At 41.0% G+C, this 19,068-nt stretch overlaps 1 protein-coding gene across 3 annotated transcripts in view; it reads right to left on the bottom strand.

Annotated features, from left to right (window-relative positions):
- SNX9 (sorting nexin 9) overlaps positions 1-19,068 on the bottom strand; it is a 105,738-nt gene that overhangs the window by 56,271 nt on the left and 30,399 nt on the right. For all 3 annotated transcript variants that reach the window (XM_054505617.2, XM_045865808.3, XM_054505619.2), the window contains exon 2: positions 866-952. In XM_054505617.2, coding sequence (XP_054361592.1) covers positions 866-952 — 87 coding nt within the window. The remainder of the gene's footprint in view (positions 1-865; positions 953-19,068) is intronic.

Raw genomic sequence — 19,068 nt, 5'->3', positions numbered from 1 at the left:
CTCTGCAAGGCCTCCTGTGTTCAGCTTTCTTCAATTCTTGTTGCTACGACCTGAAGTCGCATCCCCAGGCTCCCGCCACGCCAGTTCACTCAATACACCTGTGCTAGATTAATTTCCTGGAAATGCAAGTCTCACGACATCACCTGCCTAACAACAACATCAAGAAGAAAACCCTTAAATGAATCCACTACTTACAAATGAAGTCCAAAGTCTACATCCTGGCCCACAGATCCTGTCTGATTTGGCTTGAAGAGCCAGTTTTCTTAGCCTGTCTGCTACTGGCACATATGTGCCCCGGACCCCTGGGACCCTTGTTTACGTGTTGTGTTCCCAGCAGAGAGAAAAAGCAGAGGCTCAGAGGCCAAGCAGATGTGGTTTTGCACCCTTACTCTGCCACTTATAAACAAAGTGATCTTGGGCAAGTTTGCTTACCCTCTACGTCTCATTACCCTCATTTGTAAAACACAGATTAAAAGTCCCTAGCTCACAGAGTTCATGGAGAAAACATGTCAAGAATACATGTGTAGTATTCAGCCAAACACTTGGCTCACAGGCTGTCAATCAGCCTCAGCTGTGACTTCCAAGAAACACTGAATGTTTTCTAATCTCTACACCTGTGATCTGGCTGGGATCTGTCTGGGACATCTCTTTCCATTTCTGTCTGATGGAACCCCATCCAGCTATCTTTAGGGGACTTAACTTTTATTCACTGTTTATAAAATATAGAGTCTTACTTCACCATCAATACTTCATAAACAACAGGGTAAAAATGTGTGTGGATTTGAATTATCAACTTATTAAACAAAATAAAATCTTAAAAATAATTACTGTCCTTAAGAGACCATCAGATTTTAAAACCTCTTACCGGATTTGTAATTGTGATGATTTCTCCTTCATTAACCGTCAGTTCATTATTGCCAGGCTCAGCAGCAAAATCATACATAACCCGAGCCTATTGGGAATAGAGACAAACAGAGGAAGTTACAAATGTAAACTTCACAGTAAAAAATCAAACAATCTTTATCATACAATTTGTAAACATGCTGGCATGAACACTCATGACCATGGCTATGGTTGTTTTGAAATAAAGGAAGATATATTACCAAAATGATTCATCAGCCCTACTGTGAGGAAAGAGGACACCAACGGTGAGGGCCCCTACTCTGTTTTGGAAACAGGGAAGGTTTCTGGTAGCTGCCCATACTGCATTCAGAGATCAGATCCCAAAATGTTCTCAAAACACACCTATTTCATCGGCGGGGGAGGGGAGAGAAAAGCATGCCCTTTCTTTCTTTCTTTTTTTAAAAGATTTATTTATTTGGCGGGGGCAGAGGGAGAGAAAATCACAAGCAGATCTGAACTGAGTGCAGAGCCCGACACAGGGCTGGATCTCAAGACCCGGAGATCATGACCTGAGCCCAAACCAAGAGTCGGACACCCAACCAACTGCGCCACCTAAGTGCCCCAACACCCTTTCTTTACAGAGGTAAGAAGTGAAAATAGAGACATCGTTCATTCTGGGCACACTCACTCTCAGGGACTAAAGGAACATACAGATGCACACATGTGTACACTCATGTAAGATTCATATGTTTAGATTATTCCCTGGCAGTGAAAATGCTCACTATTCTTTATCTAGAGCCACTGGGATGAATTTTAATGATGCAGTACCCCTAGCCAACTAAACTCGGAATTTAAGATCCAGGGAGCAAGATATACTTACATTCTTCTCCTGGAATACTACCCACTATACCAGAGCCTCCACGGGGTGGTGTATACTGGTTAGCTGACCTAATAGCTGTGATTTTCCAACTTTTCCTGCAATAAAATCTTAATTCCATGGAAAACAGACTAAAGGGAAGCTGTTCTGGTTGATGGGAGGTGGGGCTGCTCCTTCAGCCTCTTCCTCAAGAGGCTCCTTGAGGTGTGCGTCAACCCAGAAACGTGGATTCCCGGGAACACCACTATGTGCACATTCCAAGATGATCCCTGTGGTAAAAAGTAGGTATCATATAGATATATTTTATAGTACTTAATAGATATTTTTAATCCGTTTCATATTCTAAACAATTGTCTTTCATGGACTATCTCATAAAAGAAGGTCCATCTTCATGTACCTAGGAAACCGACGATTTATTTGGAAAGTAACTGTCCTAAGTGGCAAGTTCAAGTATATGTACAGAGCTAGTCAAACAGGACTAATGGAACTGCACTCATTTAACAAATATTTACTGAACACCCACCATATGGTTGGAACTGCGCTAGGCCCTCCTGCTTGCTAGTGCAGTCTCCCCACACTTGCTTAATGATGCCTGAAATCTCAGAACAAGGATTAAGGATTCACAGCTACTGGTAAAAGGTTAAAACAAAAAAACAAAAAACAACCACCCTCCAAATACTAATTTATTTTGATATACGTTAAAAAAAAAAAAAAGGATGATAAGACTGAGGGATGAATATACAACAAAGCCGGTAGAGTAAATGTTGTTTACAGAATTTAGATGGGCTGATAGTGTTCAATGGAAAATGATTTCAAGTTTTCTACATGTTTGAGGTTTTTTCATAACAAAATGTTAGAAAGAAACAAACGGTCCGGTCTGTCAGTCACAGAACGGCATCAGCTCCTGGCCTTCCGTCCTGAGAGGCTGGGAAGGGGGTGGCCGGAGCAGGCCGGAGCAGAACTCTGTGAGCACGACAGTTTTCCTGGGGTCAGGACACGGGACGCCTGATGACTCTTTCTCATACTGCTGCAAGAGTTGACAGAATTCTGCTGGTCACGTGGTGGGGTATTTTTTAAAAACCACGTCACCCCAACCTCAATTCCTCACGCATCGAGGGCAGATACAGATGAATGCGTGAGGAGGGTGAAGAGGGTGAAGAGGGTCCCTGGGCCAGGCGTGGCCCCCAGGACTGCGAGCTTCCTGGGAAGGGCCTGGTGTGCACCCAGGAGCCGGATGAACCACCTGCTACTTGGTTATTGTTCCTTAGGGATCCCGGTTAACAAGTTTTTTCTAATGCAGCTAAATCTAATCCCCACTACAGCATACCAAAGCCTCTTGTGTACCAAATGTACAACTTGATGGAACAAGTCAAAAACGAAAACTCGAAACTCCCACATTTAAATATTACTGAACTTTAGCCATGGAAAAATATATATAAACATTGTAGGTTTATGGAAACACGGATTTAAGCCGCCTGAAAAAAAAATCCTAGAGACGCTTCTTAGAAATTAGAATTGAGAGCAATTTTAGAGAACAAAAAAATGTTAAAAAGCACATCCCCAAATGAGCATAACGTGTCAACAGAAAACAAATTTGAGCAACCACTCTTACCAAGCTTAGGTAGCCCGGGAGCCCCTAGAACGGAAACCCTCGGGGCGCTGTCTCTCTTTACCTGCTTTTCTGGTATCTGGATCTGGCTTCTCCCTCGCTCCACCACTGACAGCATACAGAGATGCTGGCCTCCGCCCCAAATGCCCATCAGTCCCCCTATGCTTTGTACGGCCTTTGAGAAAAGGTCCATTTTTTGATGCTGCTTTCTCCAGCGTTGGCTACAGTTTAAGAAATGACTCAAGTATTTTCAGGAGCTAAGTCTCTACACAGTTCCTGGACAGCAGGGGATGGGATACTGCATGTTGAAAACATACCGTCAACAACAATCTCTTCAACAGCAATACCAAAAAGTCTTATAGAAGAAGGTGAAGGGATAGTAGACCGCAATCTTGAACATAAGTTCCATCATCTAGCGACAGTAAAATAAACATTACAGATCCAAAGCTCTCGATGGTCCAGGCACTGGACTAGACCTGTGGTGCCACGCCGCGGGTATGTGCGGAACCCATCATCCTTAACACGCATTTCCTTTTGAGAGAGAACAGAGGGGTATCAAAGTATTCAATCTTCTTGACCACGTCGCAAACATCTGTTATGTTGTCTGCTCCACATCCCTTCCTTCTGGAAACTTCCTGCTTGACTCCAAGCCATTGGTAAGCACATAACCCAAACAGGGATAATCAGAACTCTTTCCTAGAAATCGATACAGATGCTGGGGAGCAAGGGTCTTTTTCTCTGAAAATGCTGCCAGTGGCTAACTAGCTGAGGTACAAAGTGGAATGACAAAGAGAAAGAACGTCCTGAGGGGATCACTTGAGGGACAAGCCTGAGGCTGCTCTCCTGCTCTCAGACACAAGAGCCATCGGGTCTCCTTTCGTGCCTAAGCTAATGGGAGTTCAGATTCTGTCACACAACCAAGAGAGCCCAAGTTGATACAAACCAATAACCCCAAACCAAAGAATTTATTAAGACGACATTTTAAATAAAAGAGAAACACTGGATGTAGTAACATTACTGCGTTTCCTATTTTGCAAAACAAAACACTAGAACCTAAAATGAACAAGAGAATTAAAAAGTTCAAAATGACAAAAAAACAAAACCGGCTGCAGAAAGTTCATGTGGGGGTCAAAATGCAGAGGACAAGTCCCCATCCTTAAGCACCTGCTTCTCTGGTTTTATATAAATCATAATTAAATCTAGGGAAAAGCAGTAAATCTTCAGTAATGTAGCTCTCTCACTTTAAAAACAGAGACACTCAAAAACTAAAACTAAAAAATTTTAAGAGATGGACAGATCCTTTATTAATGTGACCCCTGAGAACTGAAATTTTACATGTAAGTGATATTTCTATATAACTAGTTCATGCCAAGCTTGCTTTTTGTTTTTTTAAGATTTTTTATTTATTCATTTGAGAGAGAGCACATGCGCGCAAGCTTTGGCGGGGGAGGGTCAGAGGGAGAGGGAGGAGCAGACCCCCGGCTGAGCAGGGAGCCCGATGCGGGCTCGATCCCAGGACCCCAGGATCATGACCTGAGCCGAAGGCAGACGCTTAACCGACTGAGCCACCAGGCGGCCCTCAAATGCCAAGCGTGTTTTACTTCAGCACGCTCATTTGACTTCTTGTGAAATCGTATACCGTTAATGCTTTCCTCTATCTCATTTTTACATAACCATCAAGATCATAAGAAAAAGAACTTCCTTTAATAGACTCTAAGAGCATTATTATACCTTTAATATATGCAGATGTATTTGTCCTTATTCTAAATGATTAAGACTTAAATGCTTTTCGGTTTATAACAATCTGTGATTTCAGTTCAATCCTGGCCTGCGCTTGTTCAGCTGTTACTTTGCATCCAACAGAGAATCTTAAATTATCCCTGTAAAATTTCATCTTGTTAGATTTAGCCATTGCCCCAACCTACTAAGTTTTCTGAATTCTGAAGCCATCATCCAACTCTACCCAACTACTGTTTATCCTTTCCTGCCCTAGAGTCCTCAGAAAGCCTGCTACGCATGCTTTCCTCAGCTTCCCCTGTGTCGTTACTAAAACTGTGAATTTAGGGCCGGGTTGAGGTCCCAGATGGCCACACACATTAAGAAACTCTTTCCCAGAGGACATGGATCGATTATCACATTTTGGGTATGTTGCTCTTAAAATTTCCAAAGAAGGTGTTGGGGCCAAGGGCAGGCCAGCCCCAAGATGGACCACGTTAGTAGGAAGATTATTCTCAGCTGAAGGCAATGAGACCCTGCAGCTCAAGAGAAACATCTGCCTTTCCCTTAACCACATAGAAGAATCCACGTTGAGGGTCTTCCCCAGAATAAGGGTTATTTGCTGAGATAAACTGTATCTGATGACCCAGCTGCAGGGCAGGGCAACCATCTAATTAGCAGATACCTGCTCTTCTCACTGCCCTGGGAAATGCACTCCTTTCCTCTGAAGCCCCAGACCCCTGCCCCCATCTTAGTTCAGAACCTCCTATTTGAAGGAGGACTTCAACCACCTGCATTCTGACCTCAAACTTTCTGATTAAGTTCTTCTGTCCAGCTTATCTTTTAACTCAGGCAAAAAAAAAAAAAAGTCCCCATGGACAAAGCATGATGAGAACCAAAACTACCCCCTTAAGCAATAAGGTCTGCCTTGAGCCAGCAAGACCCCACATGCCTGACCCCAACATCTGACGTACCCACCTGCACGTACCCACCCACCTTTGCCCCACATTTTCCTTATACAGACCTGGAAGTACTTTCAGCACTCTGGAGACAGTCTTTGAGATGCTAGGGTGCTGTTTTCCTGGTGGGTGGTCTCAATGAAATCAATTCCTTTCTTGTTTTTACCACGGCTCCTTTCTCTGCCTGTGGATTTTGTCAGTGGCGAATGGCCAAAACCAGTCTGTCTGGGACCCCCGTAGCCAGGTCTTGCACCCCTGTACCTCAGCTACATATACCTCATTTTGCCTGTGTGGATTCCCTGTATGTATGCTATTAAATTTCATTTTCTCCTGTTAATCTGTCTCATGTCAATTTGATTCTTAGTCCAGCTAGAAGGACAGGAATGTCCCTAGAAAGGGACAGGAATTCATGCTCCTGGACAGTTGGCGTGGTTGGGCAGGATACTTTAACTTGCCAGCCCCTGCTCACCCCGGACTCAAGTGCAGCTGGGAGACCCTGGGACATCTGACCAGCAGCCACAGAAGGTGAGATTTCTTACCATGTCAGCCTCCCGGAATCTCTACCTGCAGAGTCAATGGAGAAGACGGTGAGAGTCCTCTTCTTACTTTCTAAACTCAGATTAGCAGGAGAAAATGTTTGTGGAACTAGTTCCTTGGGCTTAGTGACTCTGGTTACATTTGGTTACTGATCCATTTCCTCCCAGAGATGGTCTCTGTTCTCCTTTGTGTCTCTTCTATTGTTTGTCATCTGTTGCTAAGGGACATCTTGGAAGCCAAAGCCACAAAACTGGTGGGCAGGGGTCGAGCACTTAAAAGCTGCTAGGGCACTGGCCACCTCAAGAGGACTCCCGTGATAGGAGAAGTTGGCCCCACAACAGGGTAGACTGACACTAGGTCACCTGCCAACCTCAAGAAAACTTCTGTACAATGAGGTGTATACTCTAAGACAACACACAGTCCTCAACCCCACAGCACATCCCTCCCAGGTATTAGTGTGGCTCCAGCAGATCCAAGGCTTACTTTATATAAAGCTTTTGGACTTTTCCTTTCATCTTGTTCCATGTCCCAAGAGCTTGGCTTTATGACCAATGGGAATATTCTCTTTGGTCTCCACCATCCAGAGGGTGCACCTTGGTGGCCAGTCGAATAGACTGGGGATCCGAGCCTCTCTCTGTCCAGCTGTGCCAGCTCTCAGGGGTGTCTGTCACGAGAGGTCCCAGCCCAGAGGAACTTCTGTCATCTCAACTTTCACTGCTTGAGTCCCATTCCAGAAGCACCTGCCTGGTGTTACAGATTAGTAGGCCTGGGACTGGAGGCATCTCACATTCTCGTGGGATGCGGGAGACACCATCCTTACTGCCCGTGCCTTTAAACGTTCTTATACTAGTTTCGGGAGTAAACTTTTGGATCATGGGGTCTGCATCATCTATGTCCTTCTCTGGAAGCCTCTTGCATCTTTGGTTAAGCCACTAAAAGGCTTATTGATTTGAGTTGCTACTAATAGATCCTACTCACCAATGGCCAGACAATGGACCCCTTAAACTGGCTATATTAAAAAGAGAGAGAGAGCGAGCTCAGTTGTGTTATTAGTGTAATGGCTAGCCTCAGAGACTCCCCTGACAAGACAAAAGAACAGAAATTAGCCCTAAGACTTAAAAATAAATGTCCACACCCAAAGTAAATTCCCCTTCTTAAAATCCAGGCTCACCTGCCTGTTTTAACTTCCCTCTGAATTACAGAGATCATTCCGGCCTAATCCCTAGGCTCTAGGTATCTAGGATGCTCATGTAAGAGCTGAAAGCCAGAAAATAAAAAGCACCTGAGACTGGCAATACGGCTGGCCTCGCTCCTACGCTCCCGGGCCCTGGGATCACGTTCTGCCTGCCTTGGGCATTCCTGTACAGTGTCCTTTGCAGATGTATCCCAGACTACCCCGCTGTGAAAGAATTCACATCCCCTGGACAGCTGCAGATCTTTAAAATTCTAAAATCTTTTTACTTCTACTTTCAAAAGACCCTACCTAATTTAGGGAGCAATTAGATTACTTGACTATATTTCACAACTTTGCCTTCACTGAGGAAATAGATGACCAAAATTTCTCCTAGGCCTTATACAAATGATCTGCAAAAGGCCAATGTTCAGGGAGTAATCAAAGCCAAGGGTAAATTTTGTACCCAGAAAAAAAGGCTTTTGTTAAAATGCTCTATACATACCTTACAAAGTCATAAATCTCTTGGTTCCCATTTTAGTTAAAATTCTTCCTGATATAGAGAAGCAAATTTAGTTAAAAATATGGGCCAATCGGGTGCCTGGGTGGCTCAGTTGGTTAAGCGACTGCCTTCAGCTCAGGTCATGATCCCGGGGTCCTGGGATCGAGTCCCACGTCGGGCTCCCTGCTCAGCAGGGAGTCTGCTTCTCCCTCTGACCCTCCCCCCCCATGCTCTCTCTCTCTCTCAAATAAATAAATAAATAAATAAATAAATAAATAAATAAATAAATAAAATCTTAAAAAAAATAAATAAGGGCCAATCCCTTGATATTCAGGCTGTAATCCAGGTCTTTGGGGAATTAGGAACAACTGTCTTTTACAAACCTCTACAAAACCAGAACTATAACTCTAGAAACAAGTTAAAGCTCACCAACTTTACCAATCTCCAAGCCTCACCTATTCCTCTCAAAATGTTTGTACATATTATAAGAGATCAAGATATTGGAACACAACTGTTCTATACCTTTAAAAAAAGTAAATTTTAAATAGCAATTAATAGCAATTACCTTGAAAGTCTAGAAAAAAATTTTTTTACATTCTTTCTCTGTCCCTTAAAATTATAAATCTTATCTTTGAAATGTAAACACAATCTCCTGAAACTAAAGAAAAAAAGAAGTATTTAAAAACTGGGCCTGTAATGTCCTCTCCACAAATATTAGTAGAAAGAAAATTAAGATTTTGTTTGTATCTTGTCCATTTTTTTGTGTGTCCATGTATATTGTAAATGTGAGATATTTTCTCTACCTCTGGATGGTATTGCTAAAATTAATTTATAAAAGAGCTAGTTGATTTGAAGGCATGCACTTGTAAGGACTGGCCATCCTAAAGCTCAGAAAGATAGAAACTAACCCAAACGTTTTTCAAGTTCAAGTGATCTGGGGCAATATTGGTATTAAAACTAACTTAAGGTTGCAGACATGTATTTAGAGTTATCAGCATTAAATATAAAATGTTTATTCTGCTTGTTTACTAAAAGTCAAATAAGTTCATGGTATCTCTATTGCAAAATCTTCCAGAAGAAAAAGAAACTTAGAATAACAGCTGACTTTGTCTGATGCCTCATCAAATTTTATGGGTATAACTGTTAAGAACAAGTAAATTAAATAGATATAAATAAAATAAAAAGGTTTGTAGGTAAACTTTTAAATAGCTTCCGAAATCTCTGGTAACCTAGATTTTAAAGTCTTGCTAAGTTAAATGATGAGTTAAATTCATTGATTGTCTAGATCATTTCCAATAAGATAAAATAAGGAAACATTAAGTAATGAACATGGCTTATCTACTGTCTTACCAATGCAGAAACTAAGGATAAATTTGGGTCTGTTAATAATCATACTTTATGCTTTACTGAAAGACTGTACTATGGAAAAACACCACATTCATATAAAATATATATCTGCCAATCTAATGAATTCTGGCATGACAGTTCACAATTGCTTACTACCCTGTTTCCACTAGAAATTAAGGTTTCTAAGCATTAAGAATTCTAACAAATATAATTAAGATCACTGGAAACAACAAGGGAAACAACTTGGTATGTGAGGAAAGTGGGATGTGCTTTTCATAAGAAAAAATATGAGGAATGAAAATGCATATTTGCTGGAGAAAAAGAAAATAACGTTGTCCTCAAGTGGGACTGGTTATTCAAAGAGGGAAAATTTAGGGCAAAATCTGAATGTAAAAAAAAACTTGTAGAAGTTTTATGGAGAAACAGTCTTCAGAAAGAACTTTATGTGTGGTCAGTACTGGCTGAGATGAGGATAAATTTAAATAAGTAAATGAGTTTTAATATCAAAAGTACCCTGGTGCAACCTTTTTTTGTTTGTTTGTTAAAAGTACAAAGTTCTCTTGAACTATTGGTCTGCTCTCCCTAAGAAATTATAAACAAAAGTTTTTCTTTACCTTTTACATTATCTGCATAACAATTATTATTTGCCAAAATAATTTCCTATGTTTATCAGCTCTTTGATTACTTAAGAAAACTGAGTCTTAACAGGAAAAGAGCTAAATTTTGCTCACAACTCTGTAACCTGTATTTGCCTTTGAAATCTTGTACTGTCATTGTGATTAAACGGGTAATTGTTTCATAATGACTTGATTCTATTTAATCAAATGCCCAAACCTTTTGATATTTCTGACCTACTCCCCCAAATCAATTTCTAAAATAAAATCTTTTGACCACATAATCTGAGGGCCCATAGAATGTTTCAAAGATTTTTTTTGAGAAATTAAAGTAATTAGGCTTATTTGGTATGTTAAATTACATGGAAGCATTGTCAAATAAGTGATATTCAACCCTCCTGCATTATACTTACGTTGATATGTTATTAAAATTAAGTGTTCTAGGGCACCTGGGTGGCTCAATCGTTAAGCGTCTGCCTTCGGCTCAGGTCATGATCCCAGGGTCCTGGGATCGAGCCCCGCATCGGGCTCCCTGCTCAGCGGGAAGCCTGCTTCTCCCTCTCCCGCTCCCCCTGCTTGTGTTCCTGCTCTCACTCTCTCTCTGTCAAATAAATAAATAAAATCTTTAAAAAATAATAATAAAATAAAATAAAATTAAGTGTTCTAAAAATTACATGAAACTCCTAGAAATATGATGCGCTGGTATGTTATTATCCTGAAGCATATGTCACAAAAATAACCAAATTTCCCTGTCAACTGCATTGTAATGAACTCTAACCAGATCTTCAACCTTCTTTTTCCTTTATAAGTTGTGCGATATATGTTAATGATCTTTTTTTAAGATTTTATTTATTTGACAGAGAGAGACCGCAAGAGAGACAGCACACACATGCTCCCTCTGTCAAATAAATCTTAAAAAAAAAAATAACGTTTCCTTAAATGTTCACAAGCAACGTGTTTATGACCTATTCAAGAATACAGTCAGGATGATAAAGTTCCATTAAGTTTTATTTTAATAGTTGCTCTAGTAAAAGATCTTCTCCCAAAAGAAGAAATTTCTACAAAGAATTGTAGCAGCCATAAAGAATGGCTAAAAACTTTTCTTATGCAAAAATTTCGGGAATAAACCACCAGTGAAACTGGTATGTTCTTTAAATGTTTTTTCCTAAAATGGGCTTGTAGCTATTTTCTTGAAATATGATGCACTTAGAGGAATTTTTTAACTAGTGATCAATTAGATGAGCAATTTTGGAAATTTCCAAGACATATAGAAATGTAAATAGCAATTCACTGAGTATAGGAATATAAATTTCCAAGACATATTTAGACTAATCTTAAATCTGAGTGTAACAAAGGGCAATTATACAATCACAAGAGGAAGAGAAAAGTTCTGAATAGCCATCATAAATAAATCACACTGCACCATCCATGTCCACATTACTGCCCCTCCCTGTACTCCATACATGGAGAATAGCTCTGGAAAGGACTGGGACCAAGGAAATCCTCGGAACCAAACCGAACTGCTAGAGACAGAGATGATTTTAAGAGACTTCCTACCCAAACTCACCCAGATCAAAGCTTCTTTATGTACTGTGTATAAGAACAACTGGACAAAAGTGCTCTAATAGTTATTTGATTAGGTGGCGGCAAACGGGCCATATCATACATAACGTCACTTTGACCAAGTAATGTGCCAAAAGAGACACTTCTGACGCCCACATGTGACTGCCTGTTCTGCCCACGGCTTCATAACTGCACGTACACACAAGAAATTAACTGGGTTTTTTATTTTTAAGGCCAGATCAAAATGGCTGCATCATACGAAACACTTTGATGTAGTTGCTTCAAATTGGGGTCGGTTTTCCTTTTTCTGCAAAGGGCACAATACTAAACATTTTAAGTTCCGCAAGCCATACGGTCTGTTTCTGCTGCTCTAGGACAAAAGTTACCAGACACGTTATGCAAATGAGCGTGGCTGCATTCCAATTAAACTTTATTTACAAAAAACACATTGCAGGCCAGATCTTGCTCATGGGCCACAATTTGCTGACCCCTGTAACATGGCTGGGAACAAAGTTATTATAAAAAATCATTAACATAGGGACCCCTGAGTGGCTCAGTCGTTAGGCGTCTGCCTTCAGCTCAGATCATGATCCCAGGGTCCTGGGATCGAGCCCCGCATCGGGCTCCCTGCTTGGCGGGAAGCCTGCTTCTCCCTCTCCCACTCCCCCTGCTTGTGTTCCCTCTCTTGAGGTCTCTCTCTGTCAAATAAATAAATAAAATCTTAAAAAAAAAATCATTAACATATATCGCACAACTTATAAAGGAAAAAGATGTAATTCATATCACAAAGGGTTACTCTTCCTAATATAGAGAGCTTCTTGAACTTAAGAAAAAGACCAGCAACCCAGAAAAATGGGCAGAGAAACAGTTTATAGAAAAATATAAATGGCACTTAAACATATTTAAAAGAAAATGCTCAATTTCACACATAAAGAAAGACAAATTAATTTGCAAGATGCTGCCAGATTTCCATTACGGACTGTACCATTTAAACTATTACCAGCAAAATATATATATGTCAGAGTAATGGTTCTCTGTAGCTTCACAGACAGAATAAATTACCCAACTTTTGGATATTCTGCCAATCTGGGGAGGGAGAAATGCTACCTCACTATAGTCTTAAAGATAAATTGACCCTTTGACTCAGAAATCTCATTTTGGGACTCCACTCTCTAGATGCATCTCTGTGTACCAGGTATTTATGGCAAACGGTGCGGTACACAACCCCTAGCGTCTAGTCACAGGGAACTGGTCAAGTGAACCACAGTCTGTCACCACAAGGGAGTATTAGGCAGCAATGGAAGAATGTGAACAGTCTCTCTGCACTGGTGTGGAATGAGAGCACCACGGAGAGAAGAAAGCAAGCTGCGGAACAGGGCATACAGAAGACTACTGCTTTTCCTAGGTAGAAGGATATTTATATTTGCCAGTATTTCCACCAAAAAGCACGAGAGAAACAAATTATTTTAAAACTGGTTACCTATAGAGGTGGGAGAGGGAAGGAGTGCATTTCTCAGTGGATTTCCTTTCACGTCATTTCCATTTTTTTTTTTTTTAAGATTTTATCTATTTATTTGTCAGAGAGAGAGAGAGGGAGAGAGAGCACAAGCGGCGGGAGCAGCAGGCAGAGGGAGAAGCAGGCTCTCCGCGGAGCAGGGAGCCCGATGCGGGACTCGATCCCAGGACCCTGGGATCATGACCCGAGCCACAGGCAGACACTTAACCGTCTGAGCCACCCAGGCACCCCTCACATCATTTCCATTTTAATTGTGTACATGTACCACCTGCCCAAGAATTCTAAATTAAAATGGGAGGAGGGAGACACCATATACAGTAGCAGAAAGCAGAAAGTGATCTGGAAAAAGCTTTACAATGTTCCTGAAAGTTGGAAAAACTGGGGAATATGGCAGATTATTTGCAAGAGGGGCCACAAGAAATCCTCCTCTCCCCATAAGAATACCATCTTTGCAATATATGACTTTGCCACTCCTCCAATGCATGAGGAAGCGAAGGCTATTTTTCCATCTCTTGACTCTGATCTTGTTCATGTGCTTGCCTTGGCCAGCAGAATAACAGCAAATGTGACAGAAGCAAAGGCATGAAAAGCACTTGCACATGGAGCCTTGCCTGTCTTGTCACCAGGCTCGCCTCAGTGACCGCTGAACCAGCCCGGGTTGGCCTCTGCAGATGAGGCCATCCCACCCGAGCCAGCCCAGCTGCACCAGGTGAGAGTCCAGCACTGCGGGGAGGCCACTCAAAGCTCATCCAGCCTCAGCTGGGCTTTCCAAATCATTGGAACCACCCACAGCTTACCCACAGAACTAAAGAAAAATTTTGTCTCTGTTGTTTTAAGTTATGAGTTTGGGGATACTTTCTTATGCAACAAAAACTTAATTCATACAAAGAACCTTTCCATGTTTTTAGATCATCCAGATAGCAACTGTTCACCGATTTTAATAAAAATATGAACAGATTTTTTTCCCCTGAAATAGAACTGATCCTAAAATTTGGCCATATAAAAACAAAAAGAATATAAAAAAAAATTTTTTTTCACCAAAAACCAAGCAGAGACTAGAAAAAGTAGAAAGTCTACAACTAGTCCCAAAGACATGTATAATAATAGTATGCAAGAGTACAACAAAGAACTATGACGACATTATACTGTTTCATAATAATGGGTAGATCTCTGGAAAAAGACCAAAGTGAATTCCTACCTCATGCCTTATACCAATATAAATTCCAAGATGGTCCAAATATTTACACTAAAGGAAGGAAGGGAGGAATCACAGAGCGAGTGCCCAGATTACAATCTTCAAATAGCATTTTTCATTAAAAGGAATTAGATTTACTTAAAGAAATGGCTGATTTCAGGTTTCAAAGGAAAAAAAACAAACAAGAAAAAACCCACACACAATATACAAAGATGGGCCTGGAACGTCTTTTCCTACCAGATACGAAAGACACTAGCAAAACCTGCTATGACCGAATCAAAAGGACACAGGCTCCAACCTGCAGAGGAGCTTGCTGTCCAAATATGGGACAATATAAGCAACAATACAAGAATTGCAGTAGACTAACACATCAAATATATTTAAATCTGTGAGTTCAAAATGATAAAAATAACTGATCACCATTATAGGATATAGGGAATTTTGAAAACTGGTAAATACAGGTGAAAAAAAACAGGCATTTATCCTGCCTCTCCTTTATAAACCGTAGCACTATTTAATCAAGTACCAGAGAAGAAGTGTCTCTCTATAAAACATTCCAGCTAATGCAAAATCGTACAGCCACTATGGAAATCAATATGGAGATCTCTTTTTTCGGGAGGCGGGGAGGGGAGATGTCTCACAATATTAAAACTAGAACTACCATATGAGCCAATAATGCTACTTCTGGGTCTTCATCCAAAAGAATTGAAATCTGGATCTCAAAGAGATATCAGCACTCCCGTATTCCCTGCAGCATTATTCGTAATAGCCACAGTATGGAAACAACCCAAATGTCCTTTGACAGATGAATGCGTAAGGAAAATGTGATATACATACATATACGATGGAGTATTATTCAGCTTTTAAAAAGAAGGAATTCTGCAACATGCATAAATGTGGATGAACCTTGAGGACAGCTAATAAATAAATGAAAAAGGAATAATAGAACTAGAACATCATTTTCAATCCCTAATAATTTAATGCATCTAAGCATAGTGCCTCCAAAAGACAGCCAGAAATTATTTGCCTTCTGATGGGATACAATGCCAGTTATGAAATATACTTAAAAAAGGAATTTGCATCTTATTGCCATTCTAGATCCTCATACCAATTTATAGGAAATATATAGGAATATATTCAACTATGCAATGAGGATGCGGTAAGAAAATACAGATGTAGGAAGTTACAGAATCCATTTTCTCTAACAAATCTCAAAGACAAAAACAAGCCTGTCGGGGGAGGGGGTGGAATAGGGGAACCCATAACTTAAGAGATTTGGGAGATTGATCCCGATTGCAATATACATAGACTTTATTTAGATTCTGAGTCCAACAAAATGCAAAAAAGGTTATGATATGACAATTGAACGTCTGCATACTTAAGAGCTATGTGATATTTAAAAGTATTCAATTTTTAGGTATCAAAATGGTATTGTGGTTATATTTTTATTTTTATTTAGTTTTTAATAAATCATTTTTTAAAATATTTATTTAGGGGCACCTGGGTGGCTCAGTCGTTAAGCGTCTGCCTTAGGCTCAGGTCATGATCTCAGGGTCCTGGGATTGAGCCCTGCGGGCTCCCTGCTCCGTGGGAAGCCTGCTTCTCCCTCTCCCACTTCCCCTGCTTGTGTTCCCTCTCTCACTGTGTCTCTCTCGTCAAATAAATAAATTAATTAAAAGATTTATTGGAGAGAGGGGGAAGGGAGCGTGGGGTGCATGAGCACAGAGGGGACAGGCAGAGGGAGAGGGAGAAAGAAACTTGAGCTGACTCTGTGCTGCGCAAGGAGCCAGACGCTGGGCTCTCTCTCACAACCCTGAGATCACAACCATAGTCCAAACCGAGTCTGACGCCTGACCGACTGCGCCACCCAGGCGCCCCTGTGGTTATACTTTTAAAGGACTACCCATCTTTAGAAATATACACTAAAATATTTACAGATGAAGTTATAAAAGATCTGACATTTCTTCAGAAATTATGTAAGAGCAAGGAAATGGATGGGGTCTTGGACCAAACAAGGTAAGTCAACAGTCGCTGAAGCTTGGTAATGAGTGCTTAGGCTTCATTATACTATTCTGTTTTTTACTATGTTCGACATTCTCCATAATAAAAGAGGTTTTTAAGGGAACTATAAAAAGTACTAAAGGAAATTTTAGGAGAATTTGAAAAATAATCTTGCAGTAGAGGAGGACTTCAAATGTGAAACAGAATTTAAATCCTTAAAAGGTAGGGAGAGAGAAATTTCTCTTTGCCCCAATAAAACATATCTGCCTTGCCTGGCAAAAGCCAATATAATAAGATAAAAAGTAAATGACAAACAGGGAAAAAATATTTGCAATTCATATCACAGACTAAAGGGTAGTTCCCCTACTCTACACAGGGTACCTACAAATCAGTAAAAAAAGGATGACTCTAAAAAATGTAAAACCTCACTTATAAAACTAAACAAATACTATTTTTCACCTATCAGCATGGCAGAGAAACAAAAATGAAACTCCTAACAACATCATGTTGATGAAGGCGTAGGTTCGGGGAAATAGGTTAGTCCTATAGTGTGAATGGAAGTGAGAGGCAGTTCTGGTAATGTCTATCAAAATTACAAACACACATACTCTCTTACTCAGAAATTCCTCTTCTAGGAATTTATCCTCTAGAAATACTCACATGTTTGCAAAGTGACATGCACAAAAGGGTATTCACTGCCTCGCTGTTTACAATAGCAAGTGTCCCAGCACAGCCAAACGGAGCACCAAGCTCCGCAGCAGAAAAGAACTAGGGGTTTGCTTCTTTTTCAGAGGTGCAATCATCTCTAATGAATGTGTGAAAATAAAGCAAGGTATACCATTTGTGTGAAAAGGGGGGGAAATGCCTCTGCTTGTATGTGCATGGACTATCTCTGTAAGGATAGAAAAGAAACTGGTAACAGCCCCCAAGGAGAGAAGCCAGCTGGCTGGGGGAGGGGACAGATAGGAGAGGAATTTCCAGCCTCATCCCCTTTGCACAATCTTGGTGCTTTTTTGTTTTTTTTGTTTTGTTTTGTTTTTTAATTAACATAAACCTATTGCCTGGTCAACAAAATTAAAAATTGAAAGCACTGTTTTGTACCTCCACCTAGGAAGCTCAGAATCCTGTTGAAAATACCCAATGCTTCCTCCAAAGCGTAACTTTACAAGAGGACTAGGACTGGGAGGCAGACAGAATCTGTACAAAAGGCTACATCTTCCTGGAGCTCTCATTCTGAGTACTGTTATTTTCACTGCACAAAAATAATATTCATAATACATTTTACAACAACAACAAAAGCAATACAATGAAGTCTAAAAAAGTAAAAAGTTCAAAAATGTTCTCCTCCTCCTGCAAAGGGCACAAAGTGCTAACAGATTTGAAAGTAGCCTTCAAAAAGTCATGCATTTGGGGGGCGCCTGGGTAGCTCAGTCGTCAAGCGTCTGCCTTCGGCTCAGGTCATGATCCCAGGGTCCTGGGATTGAGCCCCGCGTCGGGCTCCCTGCTCTGTGGGAAGCCTGCTTCTCTCTCTCCTGCTTCTCCCTCTCCCACTCCCCCTGCTTGTGTTCCCTCTCTCACTGTGTCTCTCTCTGTCAAATAAATAAATAAAAATCTTAAAAAAAAAAAAGTCATGCATTTGGGCACACGTGTTCGCATGCGTGAGAACCAATTAAAACCACAGTACCTATGTTCCTCTACACTCCATGTTGTATTTAATCTTAGGACTGTTCATATCGGCACATCTACCTTGTTCTCTATCACAGCAGCAAGGTTACTAACCCACTCTGCAACCTCCAGGGCAAAGCGCATAAAAACTTACTTAGCTGTGGTTAGGAAGATAACTTTACCCCCCATCTGATTGTTAAAGGACACGTGACTTGTAGCAAAAAAGGGGACACAAAAGTGTAAAAGAAAACAGTTCCCCAAATCCCAAAGACCACTGGTTGAAAACTCACACACTCCCAGTAACAGGGTCTGCCCCCCACCCCCCCACCCGGTCCCCCAGGGCCTCAGCACTATGTGTTGACAATGGTTTTCATTCCCCCAACAAAGGGAGAGGAAATGTAATCACTGGTAACATGGCGATGATGAGTGGACTCTGGAGCCAGACCACGCAGGGTCAACTCCCTACACTACCATTTCAACAGCTTTCTAAACTTGGCCAAATTCCTTCAAGTCTGTCTCAAATTCCTCCAGAATAAGATAAGGATAACCGCATGTGCCTCGTGACACAAATGATAAATGAAGTCATAAATGCAAAGTGCTTAGAAAAGTGACTGGCACAGAGGGCCCTGTAAATGTCAGTTATCGTGACCTTTGGGTTTTTTGAACATTATGTACACATTCTGTATTGGGCTAAAAGTTGTTGCACAACTGTGTCCTCTTTCCAGCCCACCAAGTGGTCTGAACTAGCCTTGGGGTTCATGACAAAGAGCTGAGTGAGGACTGGGTTACTTATTCCCACTAAAGGTATTTCTGTAATCTGTCACTTCATCAGATCTTGTAAGGACGAGCCCCACCTCCCAGTAGGGTCAACTACCCCCTCCAGACACCCCCTCCCCCCGTGTATATGCAATACAGAATGCAGGTAGGGATAGTACAGCAATGCTGAGGTTGGT

The sequence above is a fragment of the Mirounga angustirostris genome, unplaced genomic scaffold (assembly GCF_029215605.1).
Source record: "Mirounga angustirostris isolate CCGP_5_RB_7025 unplaced genomic scaffold, mMirAng1.0.hap1 SCAF_8, whole genome shotgun sequence".
NCBI classification, from domain to species: Eukaryota; Metazoa; Chordata; class Mammalia; order Carnivora; family Phocidae; genus Mirounga; species Mirounga angustirostris.
This window is presented reverse-complemented; position numbering and strand designations above follow the sequence as displayed.